Source organism: Citrus clementina, unplaced genomic scaffold (genome assembly GCF_000493195.1).
Source record: "Citrus clementina cultivar Clemenules unplaced genomic scaffold, Citrus_clementina_v1.0 scaffold_8, whole genome shotgun sequence".
Taxonomy (NCBI): domain Eukaryota; kingdom Viridiplantae; phylum Streptophyta; class Magnoliopsida; order Sapindales; family Rutaceae; genus Citrus; species Citrus x clementina.
Window position 1 is genome coordinate 2,093,528 of NW_006262022.1, and position 17,803 is coordinate 2,111,330.

Consider the following 17,803-nt stretch of genomic DNA (forward strand, 5'->3'; position numbering starts at 1 on the left):
CAACTGGCCCGGGAGCCTATAAGCTGGCCTACCCATATGGATGGGAGGTGAAGAGATCATGGAACGCCGAACACTTGAAGAAATATTTCCAGTAAGCAAAGTACTTTGTGAAAATTTTCTCGTTAAGTTATCCTTGCTAGATGTAGTAAGGAGTTGTTGCATGTGTATGTGTTCTATTCATTTTAACCCGCCAAATGTTCAATAGAGATGAATTATGTTAACAGATGTCTTGTTAAAACGATTTTAAGGTAAAAGAGTTGCCTAAACCTGCTCAGTCACTTGAGGACGAGCAGGCAAATTTTCAAATTCCATTAAGGCTAAAGAGTTGCCTAATCCTGCTGAGTCGCTTGAGGACGAGCAGACAAAATCAACAAATTTTGTTAAGGCAAAGATGTGTCTATTCCTGCTCAGTCGCTTGAGGACGAGAGGCAAAATCAACAAATTTCGTTAAGGCAAAGATGTGCCCATTCCTGCTCATTCGCTTGAGGACGAGTAGGCAAAATCAACAAATTTAGTTAAAGCCAAGATGTGCATATTCCTAGTCAGTCACTTGAGGACGAGCAGACAAAATCTATAAATTTTGTTAAGGCAAAGAGGTGTCTATTCCTGCTCAATCACTTGAGGACAAGTAGGCAAAATTTATAAATTTCATTAAGGCAAAAAGGTGTCTAATCATGCTCAGTCGCTTGAAGACGAGCAAGCAAAATTTACAAATTACTTTAAGGCAAAAATTTGCCCAAACCCACTCAGTCGTCTGAGGACGGGTAAATAAAATCCTAAAACCTACTTTATGGTTATACCACGAGCTGACAGAAGCTCAGGGAAAATTTCTAAGGCAATCCATAAGGAAAAGACTAGCAGGGAAACAATTAGAAAGCATCAAAAGTTTATAAAGTTCCAACGTTTGTAACCAAGCAGAAAGTTTATGATTTACATAGAGATTAAAGTTTATAGGTCCTGAGTAGAAGGTTCAATAACTTCAACGGAATGGGGATATACAATCTCAGGCAAAGAAAGACCAACGACTTTTAAGGGAGCAACCTCCTGACCTGCGCCTAAAGCTTAGTCCCTCTGCCTCCTTCTCCTGCTCCCCACTCGAATGAGCCTCTTCTTGGCCCTTGTCCCTCTGACCCTGCTCAGCCATATACTCCTGCACGCCTGCCTCCAGCTTGTTCATGTTCAGCTCTGGATATTCTTTCTTGAGCACGAACATGATGTATTTATAGCAAAAAGCAAGCCATAATCATACTTCGCGTCCAGTCGGTCGACCACATCAGCGGACTTACCCTTTAACTCAGCTACCAACATGTCCAAGGACTTGATTTGTTCTTTGTATGTCATCTTCTGAGTGTCTTGTTCGCTTTGAGTAGCCTCGAGATTAGACTTTAGGTCAGCCAACTCATTCTCAAGCTGAGAAGACTTGGACTCAGCAGAGCAACTTTCTCTTCTAGGTCCATGACCTGCCTGTGCAGCTTGAGCATCTTCTCCTTAGAGCGGTCAGCAGATTCAACATTTTTCCTTAAGTCCTGAATCTCCGCCTATTGCTTCCTCTCATGAGGCACGGTCCTGAGCTTGTAGCAAACGTAAAAGCAACCCTTTGGAGGAAGCCTCCCAGCTCGCCAAGATTCATGCTCTCAACATCTTTTACCAGTTTGGGCCCCACTGATTTGGTGTGTTCCCTCTAGTATGAGGCCAAATGATCACCTCGGTCACGAGGCAGGGGCGATGAAGTTTGATATCTGGATTGAGCGCTGCCCCCAGGACTCTTTTCGCAAAGTTTCTCTCTGCTATTCTTTCGGGTCGAATGAGGGGGCAAAGCAGGAGCAGGGGTTTTGGAATGACCAGTATTGCTTTTCTTCTGTGGAGAGGGAGCGTTGTTAGATTCGCCCGACGCCCGAGTACGTTTCCTTGACATGGCGCTGAGGATCTTATTATCCATCCCAGCAGTTACGTCAACTAGACGGGATTCGACGAAACTTGTTGGCGATAAGAGATCCTGGCAGTTGGAGGCATTAACTAGAGTAGTTTCGATTTCGACCTTGAGCAGCGGCTCGTTGTCGAGTTTGCTGACCAGGCCCCACGAGTCTAAAAACATAGACAAGGTTAAAGGAACAGATAAGTGACGACTAGAGACGTGAAGCATAAAGAAAAATAAACGACCTGGGGTGACAAAACGCGTGGGAAAGTGAATATCACCACTAAGCGACTGAATTGCTGGGCACCAGTTTCCCCCAACAAAGAAGAATTTGTTCTTCTAATTTTTACATGAGGAGGCAAATACCAGTCCGCCTCTTTTGGATTGCTCCTCAGTTGATACAACTTTTTTATTTCTAAAAGGGAGGGTTCCCCGAGCTGACACATTTCCCACAACACGAACAAGCTCGAGAATACCCTTCACCCATTCGGATGAAGCTGACCAGGAGCCAAATGCATGCCACCCAAAATCTGGACAAAATAAGGTTGAAGGGGCAATCTAGCTCCTAATTTGAAGCTCTCCAAATGCAAAGTTACATAGCCTCTAGGAGGTCGACTGGGAACATCACATTTCTCGGGGATGGTAAGGAGAACGTCGTTAGGGATTTTATAAAGGGTTCTCAGTTTAAGTAGGTCAGTATGGGTGGTGGCACACTTGAGGTAATCAATGGGGTAGGAATCGGCTTCCATCCTATGACCGATATTTCTTTTCTTGGCTAGTTGGCTTGGCTCGGACCTACTCTCTTCATTGCCACCCTCTTCTCCAGGGATTTCAGCCCCGTCAGAACAACGATTCTCACCAGAACCCGATGCTTGCCCACCGCGGTTCCCACTGGGTTCGCAGCTGGAAGGTGGCGAGATAACTTCTGGTCGTGGGTATCTAAGAGTGTCCTTGCTAGAGGAATGACCTATGATACTGGAAGGGATTTAGAGATCAGTGGCTCTCAACAAATTGGGGTATGAATTTATTTCCTCATCACTCTCAACTGCGATTATTTTTCCCTTTCGTCTCGACATAGTGGAGTTTAAAGAGAAAAGTACAATAAATCCAAGCACCAGAGCACGAAAGAACAGTATAAAACCCATGCAACAACAACCAAAGAAGAGGTTAAGGGCGATACCTGGGATAAATCAGCGTTGGTGGTGTCGCTGTGACAGTAAGAGGGCCAAGCAAAAGGAAATCTCTGGCGTAGGAAATGCGTTTGAGTTTAGAAAAAGAGTTAGTTCACGATAGAATGACGGAAAGTTGAACGCAGTAAAATCGTCGAATTAGGGATTTAACGCAGGAGAGAGTAAATAAGCGTTTAAGTTACGCAGGTGTCAGTTCAATCGCCGCATATCGAGGGCATATAAACCGCCATTTCAAATTTCAAAAGCAGAGTGTAGAAAGTGCCATGTCATCGACATTTAAGGCGACTGATAAGAAGCCAGGCCGGGCGTCTATGTGGAGATACTAACGTATATCTAAGCCCTGACTAGAAATCGTCTAAATGGGGTGTGTCATCTCAACTCCGTCGTAACAAAGCCATACCTGGGTAGTTGAACCCAAATGCGGCCAGATTCGAATTCTAATTTCCAGTCTTAACTCGTTTCACTCGCACTACTAGAAACCGAGGGACTGGTGTTTGGGTAGTAAAAAGGCACGTGTTTGGGTATTAAAAAGGCACCAGTTGGACATGTCCCTATTCCTAGTCGGGGACGAATCTCCTTGGTTAGATGATGTGAGCAGATTCATGGTGGTGTATTCTCCATGGGGCACGTGACGACCGACCAGAAACTTGTCATTCAAAGAGAGGGCACGATCTTACGACAGCGTGACAGTTTCGCCACGCCCTAAACCGCTGGGGAGAACACGACGCCTCACATTTGCCAACGTTGATTGTTGAGACCCATGATGACCCTTGATCGCCTGAGTATTACGGGGCGTAAGAAATGTTATAGGGACACGAAGTGATCGCCTATAAAATCTGGGAAAATCGATTGAGAATAGGAGACATACAAAAAAAAAATAAGAGGGGGGGAAATTCTGCCAAATTGGCATCAGCATTTAACTTCATAAAAACCTCTAAGGCACCTTTCTTTGATTAAATTGTTGTTAGTTTGCACAACCCTAAATTATACAATTTTTCCGAAAACCCTGCATTTTGACTTAAGCATCAGAGGGTTTTCGCCGAAAAAATCATCGGCGCCTCTTATTTATTTCTGTGAGCACAGGTCAGGAAGGAGGAAGAAGGGTGATTTGAGTTTCAGGAGTTTGTGTAATTGCAGAAGCTGGTGGAGTGCAGTGTTTTCATTATAATCAGCACAATCGTTGGTGAGCCAATCTGGTCGAGCAAAGGTTGACCAGATTTCAGCATCAACAGTATGTTTTACTGACACTAAATTTTAGTGTCAAGAACCTGGGGGCCAATAACGAATTGTCACTAAATTTTTGGAGTCAATAATTCCATGTTACTATAGTATCAAATGATTGTTGATACAAAAAAAAAATCCAAACAATGATCCTAGCTATAGTATCAAACAAATGTTAATACAAAGGCATCATAAAAATAACTATACTATGGTATCACCATTTATTTGAGAAAAATTTTTAAAAAAATTGAAAATTTGCAATCGCGTTTGAGTTGAAATCTCCATTGAATAATATGAAAAGTTATTACATTATTTAGAACTACACTAACATTGAAGCATAAAGCCGAGACATTAATGTATCAAACTCAAAAAAAAGAGGCGAAAATCTACCACATGAAAACTAGTAAACTGCCCATATCAATCATCAAAATTAGAAGTCTTTATTTCTATAATCTTGCTTAATCTTGAAAACCTATTCAAAAAAAAGTCATTTCCTTGGTACATTATAGCCTCCAATAAAAAGAAGCTCCTAAAACAAAGTAGAGCACCAAAGGTATGAAAGTATGAATTAACAATAAGAAAGCATGCATCATGGATAAGTTTACGAGCATATTAGGACACCCATTTTGCATGAACAGCATCAGTGAGTTTGCCCTGCAAAATATGAAATCAATATTAATATTCAAGTAAAACTGATAAAAATGGATGATTGCAAAAATTCAACTAGCAATATAGGCTTAAGGTCTCTAGTTGTTGCAAGCATTATATTGCTTATGATGCTGACAATTAGAAAGGTGTTGATCGATTTCGTTTGGTGCAAAGGTATTATTATTTGTTACATTTATCATAATTTGTAAATCTAATTAGTGTGACGCATCATGTTATATGTCTGATACGTTATGTTATCATAATTAAGTTTTGGGTTATTGCAGGTAACAAAGCAAGACTTAGAAGATATGTATCAGCCACCATTTAAGAGCTGTGTAAAGGAGGCACATGTCAGTAGTGTGATATGCTCGTACAACAGAGTAATTGGAATTCCAACATGTGCTGATCCAGATCTGCTCAAAGGAGTTATCAAAAGCCAATGGGGTCTTGATTGGTATATACTTAACATATGATCCAAATTCAAGCTCATATGCATACCACTTGTGCCTAATTGTGCTTTTATTGTTTGCATTTGGCAGATACATAATGTCAGATTGCGACTCTATTCATGTCTATTACAATGCCATATATTATTGCATCCAAATAAATGCTAACATTGAGTTTAATTTATAGTCATGATTTCATTTATACATAATATCTTCATATGATTTTGTCACACAGGTTTAAACATGAATTGTGAGGATTTTTTGGGAAAGTATACAGAGAATACAGTTTAATTGAGCAAGGTTGAAGAATATGAGGTTAGGCTTCTTTGACGGGGATCCCAAATCACAGCCATTGGGGAATTTAGGACCGTCCGATGTACATACAGATGATCATAAGTCCTTGGCTCTTGATGCAGCGAAGCAAGGAATAGATTCGCTAGATAACAAGGGAGCTCTTCCTTTATCTTCAAATAACACTAAGAACTTAGCTGTTATAGGATCGAATGCTAATGCCACGAATGTGATGATAAGCAACTATGCCAGCAAAACTTGTGGCTATACTAATCCCTTACAGGGCCTACAAAAGTATGTGCCTGCACTGACATATGAACCAGGTCGTAGCAACGTGAAATGCAGAGACGACTTCTTATAGAACAGGCAGCTAAGGCTGCAGGCACGGCTGATGTTGTTGTCATGGTTGTGGGCCTTGATCAGTCTATAGAAGCAGAAGGGCTTGATAAAGAGAACTTGACTTTACATGGATATCAAGAAAAGCTGGTGATGGAAGTAGCTAATGCTACAAAAGGAACAATGATTCTTGTTGTTATGGCTGCTGGCAATGTTGATGTCTCCTTTTGCAAAGACCAATAGCAAAATTGAAGGGATATTGTGGGTAGGATATCCAGGACAAGCTGGTGGAGATGCTATAGCTCAAATCATCTTTGGAGACTATAATCCAGGTAATTTTTTAACCTATGATCAGCTTAAGCTTTTGTACAAGAAGTTGAGGTTAATTGCTTAAATAACATTTAACTGTCAATTGGAAGGTTTCCATTTACATGATATCCGCAACAATATGTAGAGCAATTGCCAACGACAGAGATGAACATGAGAGCCAATGCCACAGCTGATCTCCCTGGAAGAACCTACAGGTTTTACTCGGGCAAAATCATCTAACCATTTTGCCCACGGACTCAAGTACTCATCGTTTTCCAAGATCATTATCTCGGCTCCTTCCACAGTACTCATCAAACCAAATGCAAACAACATTTACTCTTCTAATGATCAAGCAATTGATGTCACCATAGTAAAATGCAAAGATTTGCAATTTGATGTTGTCATTAGTGTCAAGAACAGCAGGCCAAGGGGCCGTTCTCATGTTGTGCTAATGTTTTCGAAGCCACCAAGTGCATCAGTAGCCGGTGCCCCAAATGTGCAGCTAGTTGGGTTCGAAAGAGTGGATGTGAAGAGGGGCAAAATCAAGAATGTGACAGTAAGGTTTGATGTGTGCAAAGGGCTTATATCTTTATGGATACTGATGGAAAAGGAAGCCGGTCATAGGGCAGCATATTCTTATTGTTGTATCTCCTAATAAGCGCCAAGTGAGGCACCGTCTCACTGTTAGGCTGCTAAAGGTACAAGTGAAAGAGAGTTAGCATTCGTGTAGTTTCAGCTCCACCATTACAAACAATACTAATATTAGCCACCCATATATTTGAGGCGTAGTATTATGTAATAGAAGTTACAGTTTCATATTTTCTTAATTTTTTAGGAAATAGAAAATATCCATTCTAAACTAGAGACCTGTTTAATAAAAGTAAAAACTTATATTTTTATACAATAAACATTTTAGAAATAATTATGGAACGAGACAAAAGTACCTCAATTTTCAACAATAGGTCGATTCATGCATCACCACCATCAATTCAACAGACAACACCATAGGATCTGTAGTAACGGTTTTCAACTGCCTATTTGATGTCCAGCATCGCAGTTTTCGTGAAGCTTATTGGTTTCTTGTAATTGATATTGCTGTAATTCAAGAGAACAAACCGGAGATGATCAAGAATCAAGAACCACGTATCCTTACGAAAAAAAAAATTGTTGTGCGAACAATTCTAACTGTAATTAATTCATAGCCCATAAACAACCCATTTTCCTTTCTGCAAAAACTATTTCTTGCGCTTTCTTGATCTGAAACACTCAATTCTCCTTGTTTTTTTTTTTACTATTAAACAAGAAAATGATGGGCTAAGTTTCTTTTCTTTTTAAAGAGTATGGGAGAATTGAGTTTTGGTGTTCTCTTGAAGCTTCTTAAAGAAATGGAAGGCAAGGAAAATGAATCTGATGATTGTAGAAAGCCTGTTTTATTACAAGTTAGAAGCATAATTCCTGTTTTGGTAGAGGGTGATAACCTTTGGCCTAATCAAGGATTTTTCTTGAAAGTTTCTGATTCTTCACGTGCGGCATATGTGTCATTGCCTGAAGAACAAGGCGACATGGTTTTATGCAACAGATTACAGCTAGGACAATTCATTTATGTTGAGAAATTAGAGGCGGCATATCCCGTTCCAATGCTTAAAGGCATGAAGCCTGTTCCTGGAAGGCACCCTTGTACAGGGGACCCTAAGGATCTTTTTTCCATAGAGAATTTGGAAAGATTTTGTGGGGTTTCTGAATTGAAGATGATCCTAGAAGAGTGTGATGATGATAAGAAGAAGCATACGGTAGGCTTCCGCACTTCAAATGTTTCAAAAGCTCGCATGGAAGAGCACGTAGGGATGGCAAGGAAGGCCTTGAGTTGCACCAGAAAAGTTGATCCTGAGAGGAAGACTTCTCGGAGAAATGGAATGTGTGATGTTGATCAAGATTGGATTATCGATTCTGAAACTAACTTGTCATCGGGATCTGCAACTAGGAGAAGAAGCTGGAATGGTCCAAGAATTGCAGAAGTTTCAGACTCAGTTATTATAAAGCATGAGATCAAACCCATTAGCCGTAGTGTTAGTACCAGTGTTTGTGTAAGTGCTTCAATCTTTGCATTATTATTCAATTATGAATTCAAATTAGCACCAAGATTTGAAGCGATGGCATAAGATTGTTGACCTTCTATGCAGTGAATAGTAATCAAGCATCTGACAGGAACTTTTAATTCACAAGTAGAATTTAAATGGAATTGTTATTATTTTATAGCTTAAGAATTTACTGTAATTACAGGTGGCCCCAGTGTGTCCCCCTAGATATGATAGCTCTGATGAGCACTCCAGCTCTAAACAAAGAAGAAAAGACATTGGCATTCCCAGAAAATCAGTAAAGGGTCCCAACCAGAGGGCCTCAGTATGGAAGAAGAGTGATGTAGAGTCCACTGACAAAAGATGGGCAGAAGCTGACATATCCTGGGACTCCCTCCCCTCAAACTTAGTGAAGCTTGGCCGGGTATTACTAGAATACGTTGCTTCATTAATTCTTTTTTTAATATTTGCATAAACACGTATCAAATGCTTGGCAGGAAGTGTTGAGGCAGAGAGATGTGGCTGTTCTTGCTGCTATTGACTGTTTACAGGAGGCTTCAGCCACTGAGAGGTTGCTCAAGTGCCTAAGGTATGCATGTTGTAGGCTTCTGCGCTGGTTGATTTGATCAATCAATTTAAGATTTATGCATAGTTTCACCAACCTGACCAACACATTTTTTTTGCATTTTCAGCATATACTCGGACCTTCATAAGCACCAATCAGTCGGTAAATTTTTCAATCTTCAAAAGGATTTGGCACAGACAAAACTAATTCTTCATTCATTAACAAAAATGAGTTCACTAAGATCGAATGATACTCAGTCAAATGACATTAGTTCCCTCAAAGAATTGCTTAAACTCGGATTGGATAGAAAAAAGAATGCTACTTCTTGGATCAAAGCAGCTCTAGCATCCGATCTCACCCCACCTTCCCCCGAGAACAATACCAAGAGATCTTCTTTAGACGCAACAAGTGCCAGCAAAAAATCAAGTAGAGCAAGTTATAGCAGTAGCAGTAGAACAAAGGGTACATACATTATTAGAATGCAGAGTAGCAATGTTGGATTCCAGGTAGGATTGGCAGGTGAAAATGAAAATCAGGCTGATGGTTGGGTGAAGGGAACCGCTTTGTACACAGCTTCGGAACTGGCTAACTCCTTGAATGATGAATGTAGAGCATTTTTTTTAGCTTATGTTGAGAGTTACTTAGATGAGTTTGATTGTGAATTAATTTTCAAGCAGTCTGATAGCCACGTAGCTGAAAAGATGAGCCAGATTAAGAAAGTGAGTGACTTGTTAGGTGTGATTGTCAGTAGGGAAGGTGACAAAGACAGTTTTGTATTGAAAGATTCAGAATTGGAAGCTTATTGGAGAGTGAAGAACAAGATATATGGTATCTTGATAAAGCACGTTGAGAGAACTGCCATGGCTTTTTAGCATATGGGTGCAGTTGCTCTAGTTTGAAGATCAATAGAAATGTTGGTACGTAGGTAAAGAGACACCTGTAGCAGAGATATAAAAGTTTTCCATTTTTAAATTATATCAAAATAGAATCACAGTCATATTGTTTAAGTTGGATTCTCAACCTAATTACCTAACCAGGAGAAATGTGGCAATGAAGACGTTGAAATAGACCAGTAGTTTGGTAGATATTTTCCAGAAAGTGTACATTTCTACAATTCTACGTTCTACTACCTACGTTGCCACTGTGCCCAACTGTCCTCACCATAATATTTATTATTATTTAATGCATTCAAAAAGCAAAAAGGGAAATATACAAAAACTTGTAATATTTAATGGATAATTTTGGCACTCCAACAATATTTTACTCTTCCAAGATTTATTTAAGGGTTAATATCATGGAGATCCATAATATTTTACATTTTGTTCTAAAAACGTAGGTTACCCCCATATATATTATCATATAGGTCCTTCACTAATAACTATCAACTACCACAACCGCTAAAGTATTTTAGTGTTGACTTAGATACTAAAAAATTGTACGGGCCAGCATTTGTAGCATTATTAAGTTTGAATTGAAATAAGATTATAATAGAGTTATCCGATTTGTATTACTTGTTTATTAATCGTATCAAGTTGAGATTGAAGATTTCAATACACTTATCAATTTATGAACATTGATTTGTTATATTAAATCATTCATGTTAGCTTGTTTGTTACCCAATATTACAGTGCTATATTTAATATAATTCAAAAGTATTTAATTATATTTTTTATCTCAATTAATTACAATTGAGTAGTATAGTATTATAAATATTTTAGAAAATTTATTAAAAGTACATCAGAACCTCTTAAAATTAATACTCGATAAATTGGTAATCTCGATTAAATAATAGTTTTTGTCGGTCACGACTTAGGGCTAATGTGGTAAATTAATAATTCAGTTAATTTATTAGATAATAAGTTCTTTAAAAAAATATTGTCATTCTATATGACCTAGTCAATATATAAATTGATAATTGACTAATTTAAAATTAAATACATATGATATGTCTATAATTTTCTTTGTTGTACTGCGTAATACCTTACATATTTCATCGATAATTATTACTTTCCTTACACCTTTCAAATGAGAGCCAATGTTGTATTTTATGTGTTATGTTAAGAGAAATAAGAGTGATATCGACTTAATATATTATCTCTAAAAGTCTTTTTTAACGCGTTACTATGTAATCATGATCTACCTATACAATCCAACCAAAAGATTATCAAATAACTAAGACGCTCAATCAATATCAAATTCAAATCATACCATATAGCTTTATGAAATCGCTACATTATCTAATTATACCACCTCTATACTTTATAAAAATTTGTATTATGTACGTGATATTATCTTTATAAATTAATAATCAATGAACTTATCGATAAAATAATAATGATTAATTTATCAATGTACTAATATTCATTAAATTAATATATTTTATATGATCATAAAACTATTAGTTTATTGAGAATTTACTATATGTTAAATAGGTGACATGATTACGATACAATTAGCAATTGTGTTGAATTAATTTTTTGATATTAATAAATCATAGTATGACATGAAATGTCTAGCCGCATTGTCGCCTTTACAAGATTGTTGATTAAAATCAAGTGGAGTCGGGGAAATTTGGTCATGTCATTTCATAAGATCCTTATGCGAGAAAACATACAAATGTAGGGACCAAGATGTTAAAACTCTAAATCATTTAATAACACATGAATTAACAATTCAGTAATAAATGCTGTAATAAAATATCATACAGTGACGGATTGACCATTAGATTAAGTTATCTCACTGCTGACAGGGGATTATGGACGTTGATTCTTCTCACGCCACGCACGTTTCACGCCCCTTGATCGTTAATATTAACTGAGAAAATTAGAAAAGCAAACAGCTTCATCGGACTTTTTATTTTGTTCTAACAAAAACCCCACTTGATTAGATTTAGGTTCTACTTCCCTCATTTTCCCCAACTGAAGCTGAAACTGAAACTTACCCACTTACATGTTCTAATCATTTGATCCAAAAATCCCAAATCCCCACCAAATCTTTGTCATTGTTTTTTTGACAAAAATGGAGTCACACGGCTCAATAACTTTGAAGCTCTTTCTGGGGTTTCTGATTTTGTCCTTAAATGTTCATACTTCGGTGTCGAGATTTGTCGTCGAGAAAAACAGCTTGATGGTGACGTCACCGGAGAAGATTAAAGGGTCTCACGACAGTGCGATTGGCAACTTTGGGATTCCGCAATATGGGGGAAGCATGGCGGGAGCTGTGACGTATCCTAAGGAGAATCGAAAGGGCTGCAGAGAATTTGGTGACTTCGGGATTTCGTTTAAGGCCAAGCCTGGAGCTTTGCCCAATTTCGTTTTGGTCGATCGTGGAGGTGCGACCCACTTGAATTTTTTTTTTTTTGTTTAATTTGATTGTTAGTTTGATTTGAGAGGCATCCTTTTCATCATTTGGATTAAACTGATTGTTTAGCTTGCTTTTTGGTTGATTGAGAAGATACCCTTTGGATATTTTAGTGTAGTTTGATGATTTTTTGGTGTCGGTTGTTCTGGGAGGTACTTTGTTGATTATTTGGATTAAATTGATTTGTTTTATCTTGATTTTGGTACTTTTCTTAGGTTTGAGAAGGTACTTTCATTAATCATAGGTCAGTTTGGTTGCTTTTTGCTGGTTTAGGCATTTGGTGAGGTATTCGTATAATTAATTTTGGTTATTTGGGAGATTCAAGGTTTACTTTGGTGATAGCATTGTTATTGTTCAAGTAATATTTGACACATTTGATTGTTGTGTGAGGTTTGAGGTTTAGTTGGTTTGTTTTTGGTATATTGATTTAGATCTTAAAGGGGAAAGTACCACGGTGGTACTATTTTATTACATATCTTGTGATGCTTTGAGGTCAAATTGGTTATTTTTGGTATTAATTTGAACCCAACTGCTTGTTTGTCTTGTTAGTCTCGAAACTGTCTGTTCAATACTGCGAAATTAGCTGCTTGTTTGTCTTGTAATCAATTTTCATTTATGGTTTGCAATTAAAAGACAAAAAAAGGGAAATGAAGGATTGCTTGCATTAAAACTGACTTGTGGTATTAAGTTTTTCTATTATCTTGGGACATAGTTCCTTTACTAGATCACTATTTTATGTGTTGCTTTCCAGATTGCTTCTTTGCCTTGAAGGTCTGGAATGCCCAAAAGGCTGGTGCTTCTGCAGTGCTTGTTGCAGATGACATTGAGGAAGCATTAATAACAATGGACACACCTGAAGAGGATATTTCGTCAGCAAAATACATTGAAAATATAACTATACCATCTGCACTTATTGATAAAAGTTTTGGTGAAACATTAAAGAAAGCACTCAGTGGTGGGGAAATGGTCAATGTGAATCTTGATTGGAGAGAAGCTGTTCCACACCCTGATGATCGCGTGGAGTATGAGTTATGGACCAACAGCAATGACGAATGTGGGGTTAAATGTGACATGTTGATGGCATTTGTGAAGGAATTTAGGGGTCCAGCACAGATACTTGAGAAAGGTGGCTACACTCAGTTCACCCCCCATTATATAACTTGGTACTGTCCTATGACGTTCACCTTAAGCAGGCAGTGCAAGTCTCAGTGCATCAACCATGGAAGATACTGCGCTCCTGATCCGGAGCAAGACTTTAGCTCAGGCTATGAAGGAAAAGATGTTGTACTCGAAAACTTAAGGCAGCTGTGTGTGTTTAAAGTTGCAAAGGAATCCAAAAAGCCTTGGGTTTGGTGGGACTATGTAACAGATTTTCAGATCAGATGTCCCATGAAAGATAAAAAATACAACAAGGAATGTGCTGCTGCTGTCATCAAATCGCTTGGTAAATAAGTTTCCATTTTGTCTTATGATTCTTAGTTCAGCGGCCATTGAGAGGATGCTTTTCATTTATGATGAATGATCATTAGATGTTCATATGATGTCTGTACAGGGCTTGATGCTAAAAAGATTGAGAAGTGCATGGGAGACCCCGATGCGGATGCTGACAATCCTGTTCTCAAAGAAGAGCAAGATGCCCAAGTAATTGTCTCTCGTGGTGCACTTAAGTTTAATAAATTTTATCACATTTTGATAGTTTATGACATACTTTCATTTGACACTTTTCATAGGTTGGGAAAGGATCAAGGGGAGATGTTACTATATTGCCAACCCTTGTTGTCAACAATCATCAATATCGAGGTCTGTAAGTGATTTTATGTTTCTTAGATAAAGATTTGGATGTCTTTTCCTTCCTAAAATACGTGCTTGCAGGAAAGTTGGAGAAAGGTGCTGTCTTGAAGGCCATATGTTCTGGTTTTGAGGAAACAACTGAGCCTGCTGTTTGTTTGAGTGGTGGTAAGTTTTTCCTTTTAGTTTGGTACTATTTAACAGAAATATTAACTAGTTGGGTTGAGGAGAGGTGTTTGGTAAACCAGTAGAAGTATAAAAAGCTGCTAAACTCAGGTATGATATCTTGAATCTTAGAATGAAAAGGTTAGATCATGTTGAGGACTCTCTTTGGTGGGAGTTGGAACTTCTTTGGGTAGGGTTTGACTCTTGGAAACATATTTATTTCAATGAGTTCTTCAATGGGTATCTCTTGTGTGGCAGATGTAGAGACAAATGAGTGCTTGGATAATAACGGGGGTTGCTGGCAAGATAAAACAGCCAACGTCACAGCCTGCAAGGTATGAACTAAAATATATTGGTTTATGAGGTTCTAGTAATGTTTCATTCTACTTAGATTTATTCTTTCCATTTGGCTGGGGGCTCAAGTTGTTTATGTTCTTTACAGGATACATTCCGTGGGAGGGTATGTGAATGCCCCCTAGTTGATGGCGTGCAGTTCAAAGGAGATGGCTATAGCCATTGTGAAGGTGAGATTTATTGAGTTGCAGCTACATTCGTACATAATCTATTGACAAGATAGATGTTAATCAGATGGTGTTTAGCCTGAGAATGATTCTTTTACTTACATTTTCTGAAATTATGATTTTTGGCTTAGTAAATTTAGGGAATTGGTGTTAAATGACATATGCCCGTTATGTAATTTTTTCTGTTTATTTACATTTTGCCATGTTTAGAATTTTAGTTGATAGCTATTACGAAATAAATAAATGAATCTTAGAAAGAAAACTTATTTTGTCATCCCTATTGAAAATGGACTTGGGAAGATGTTCATTCCTTGTTCGGGAGAGAGAGAGAAAAGGAGGAGGGGGGGGGGGGGGAAGGGGTTTAAACTCCATGAATTGTTCCACAATCATTTACTGTGGATAATCATTTAGGACAAGTACTGGAGCCATAAGGGGATTCTCTTGGGCAGTGTGTGATAGGGACAGGGCTGGAACTTGTTGAATCTAATCCTGATCCCTGACATTGATCAGGACAGGGCTAGGATGAAGCAAGGGTTTTTTCAGTTAAAATAATGAAAATCCTGAAGCAAATAGGTTATCTTGCATAACAGTAAGAATGATAAGTTTTAGCATTTAAGTTGCTTTATTCTGGCCGGTGGTTGTGAACCATTGGCATGTATGTAGCGTTTAGCTATTTTTCTTGAGAATTAATGCCTATGGTCATTTGTATTTGCACACCGAAAAGCAGCTCTGGTGCATTATCTTCAATTGAGTTTCTGGAATTGTAATTTTGGACACTTTATGGTTGTGTATTATGCTTAAAAATTTCCCTTTTTCTTTCAGTGAGTGGACCTGGGAAATGCAAGATCAATAATGGAGGTTGTTGGCATGAATCCAAGGATGGGCACACCTACTCTGCCTGTTTGGTTAGTGACCTCTCTTACAAATTATTTTGTTCTCCTAAACCTCCCATGCACATATGCACACTCTCCACAAGAAGTTGGGTTAATCCTCTGTGTGCTTTGAACAGGATTCTGAGAATGGAAAATGCCAATGCCCTCCAGGGTTTAAAGGCGATGGTGTCAAAAGCTGTGTAGGTGAGAAATACTCACATTATTATCATATTTTATGACAACTTTGACAATATACAGACAATGGAACTTCAGTGTCCCTTTACAATTTATTTGATTAAGTAGCAACATGAAGGTCTGCCATGAAAGATTCTTAGGTCTAGCTATTTGCATGCGAGTCGGAGGGGGTGATTCTCTGTCATTATGACATTGAAACTAACATGTAGTCCCGAAATGTTAGGAGCCTTAACATTTGGAAATTCTGGGCCATATTTTCAAAATGACTATGTACAAGCCTACATAGTCAACTTTGAGGCAAAACAGAAATTTCTGCTTTTAGGATCTTAGATTTATCATCATCTTGAAATATTTATTGGGAATTGATTTAATGTGAATAGTTTTTCATATCAGTTAGGCGTGTTGAAAAAATAACTACTGCTGAATTGATATTTAAACTCATTCGTTCACGCACGCGTGTGTGTGTGAATACAGATATTGATGAATGCAAAGAGAGGAAAGCCTGTCAATGCTCTGAGTGTAGCTGCAAAAACACCTGGGGAAGCTATGAATGCACTTGTAGTGGAGATCTTTTGTATATCAGGGACCATGATACCTGCATAAGTGAGTTCAGAAACCCGTGCTCTGTTGTCATTCAAATTATGTATGCTTTTGAAAATGCCTTCTCTGGTTCTTGTGTTGAGCTCAGCCACTTGTTAAATGGCAGGTAAGACTGCTACAGAAGTTAGATCTGCATGGGCTGCTGTTTGGGTCATCTTGATCGGCTTGGCCATGGCTGGTGGCGGTGCATATCTTGTTTATAAATATAGATTAAGGGTAAGAATCACTACTTGCTTGTTTTTCTTTTCCCTAGAGCAACATTTTTCTATTTTGCCCACCTCGGTTTTCAAAGCCATCGAAATCTTGGCTCTGCTGTTATATTTTATCCCTATCTTGGACTTGGGGACGTATGTGTTTTGGTTTTAAGCTGTGGTTAAGAATACCCAACTGCCCAAAATCGGAAGCCAACTATGTTGTATATCATGTGGTTCCTCTAATGAAAATTATATCAGCTATGTTGATTATCATAAGAAAATTATGATGTCTACTTCATTACTCTAATCAGGTTGCTGATTTTCCTTTCTTCTGCTGTGTCGCTTTTGCAGTCTTACATGGATTCTGAGATCAGAGCCATTATGGCACAATATATGCCTCTGGACAGTCAATCTGAAGTTCCAAATCACGTCAACGATGAACGTGCATGATCAAGGAAAATCATCAATCTTTGTAACGATTTCGATTGATACAGACTGGAGCCCTTCTTTTTTCCAGTCTAAGATTTCAAGCATGGATCTTACGTCCCTGTAATATATACGTTGGACAATAAAAGCTTTGATTAGAAATTGTCCTGTTGTTTATTAGGATTGTAACATGCTGAAGAGTTGAAATAGGAATTATTGCATTTGGGGCAAGCAATGAGAGGGATTAGGCTGTAACGTTATAAGAGTTTTTCGTTCCCATCCCTTCTCATATCACCCGTAATTTTTATAACCTATATATTCATTTATTCCTGTTTGGACCGGCTGAACATTTTGTCTCGACTGTACTTAGTTTTTAAGTTGAAGATATTTCACATTTTTATCCCAGAGTTATTTGAGCTGGAATGTTATAATTAGCTAATTAATTATTATTGATATTTTTTCATGGATTTTAAGGGTATGTTAATGACCATTCAATCTGCTATCTATGTGTTATTATTAGTATTATTTCAGGGAAAAAAAATGCTGTATTCCCTATTTCAGTTGTATTGGATTTCATATGAATAGCGTTTATTCGAAATTGAAGCTTGCGGGTACAAACACAGCTGCCAAACAACAGAAACTTCCAAGTAATTGCTGAGACTGGGTAGCTATTGTGCTGACAGTTA

General features: G+C 38.1%; 4 protein-coding genes across 4 annotated transcripts; 3 read left to right on the forward strand and 1 right to left on the reverse strand.

Annotated features, from left to right (window-relative positions):
* Positions 1–1,003: 1,003 nt before the first annotated feature.
* LOC112096134 lies at positions 1,004–2,664 on the reverse strand. The gene is made up of 4 exons (XM_024179056.1): positions 2,418–2,664; positions 1,705–2,085; positions 1,287–1,487; positions 1,004–1,194 (listed from the first exon to the last, which is right to left on the reverse strand). The coding sequence occupies exons 1-4, from the start codon at positions 2,662–2,664 to the stop codon at positions 1,004–1,006; spliced, it is 1,020 nt and encodes a 339-aa protein (XP_024034824.1).
* A 213-nt stretch (positions 2,665–2,877) lies between these two features.
* On the forward strand, positions 2,878–7,011 carry LOC112096135 (probable beta-D-xylosidase 5). Its single transcript, XM_024179057.1, is given in 10 exon segments — positions 2,878–2,931; positions 5,054–5,140; positions 5,259–5,428; positions 5,514–5,572; positions 5,650–5,728; positions 5,730–6,052; positions 6,055–6,272; positions 6,274–6,380; positions 6,461–6,593; positions 6,595–7,011. Coding segments are annotated over 10 exon segments (1,647 nt in total).
* Positions 7,012–7,696: 685 nt separating this feature from the next.
* Positions 7,697–8,906, forward strand: LOC18035667. The gene is made up of 2 exons (XM_024179058.1): positions 7,697–8,440; positions 8,637–8,906. The coding sequence occupies exons 1-2, from the start codon at positions 7,697–7,699 to the stop codon at positions 8,904–8,906; spliced, it is 1,014 nt and encodes a 337-aa protein (XP_024034826.1).
* A 2,847-nt stretch (positions 8,907–11,753) lies between these two features.
* On the forward strand, positions 11,754–17,551 carry LOC18035656 (vacuolar-sorting receptor 3). Its single transcript, XM_006422764.2, has 12 exons — positions 11,754–12,327; positions 13,108–13,800; positions 13,909–13,997; positions 14,087–14,156; positions 14,229–14,312; positions 14,568–14,644; positions 14,752–14,833; positions 15,653–15,735; positions 15,840–15,906; positions 16,372–16,500; positions 16,604–16,713; positions 17,043–17,551. The coding sequence occupies exons 1-12, from the start codon at positions 12,015–12,017 to the stop codon at positions 17,139–17,141; spliced, it is 1,896 nt and encodes a 631-aa protein (XP_006422827.1). The 5' UTR covers positions 11,754–12,014; the 3' UTR covers positions 17,142–17,551.
* Positions 17,552–17,803: the final 252 nt, after the last annotated feature.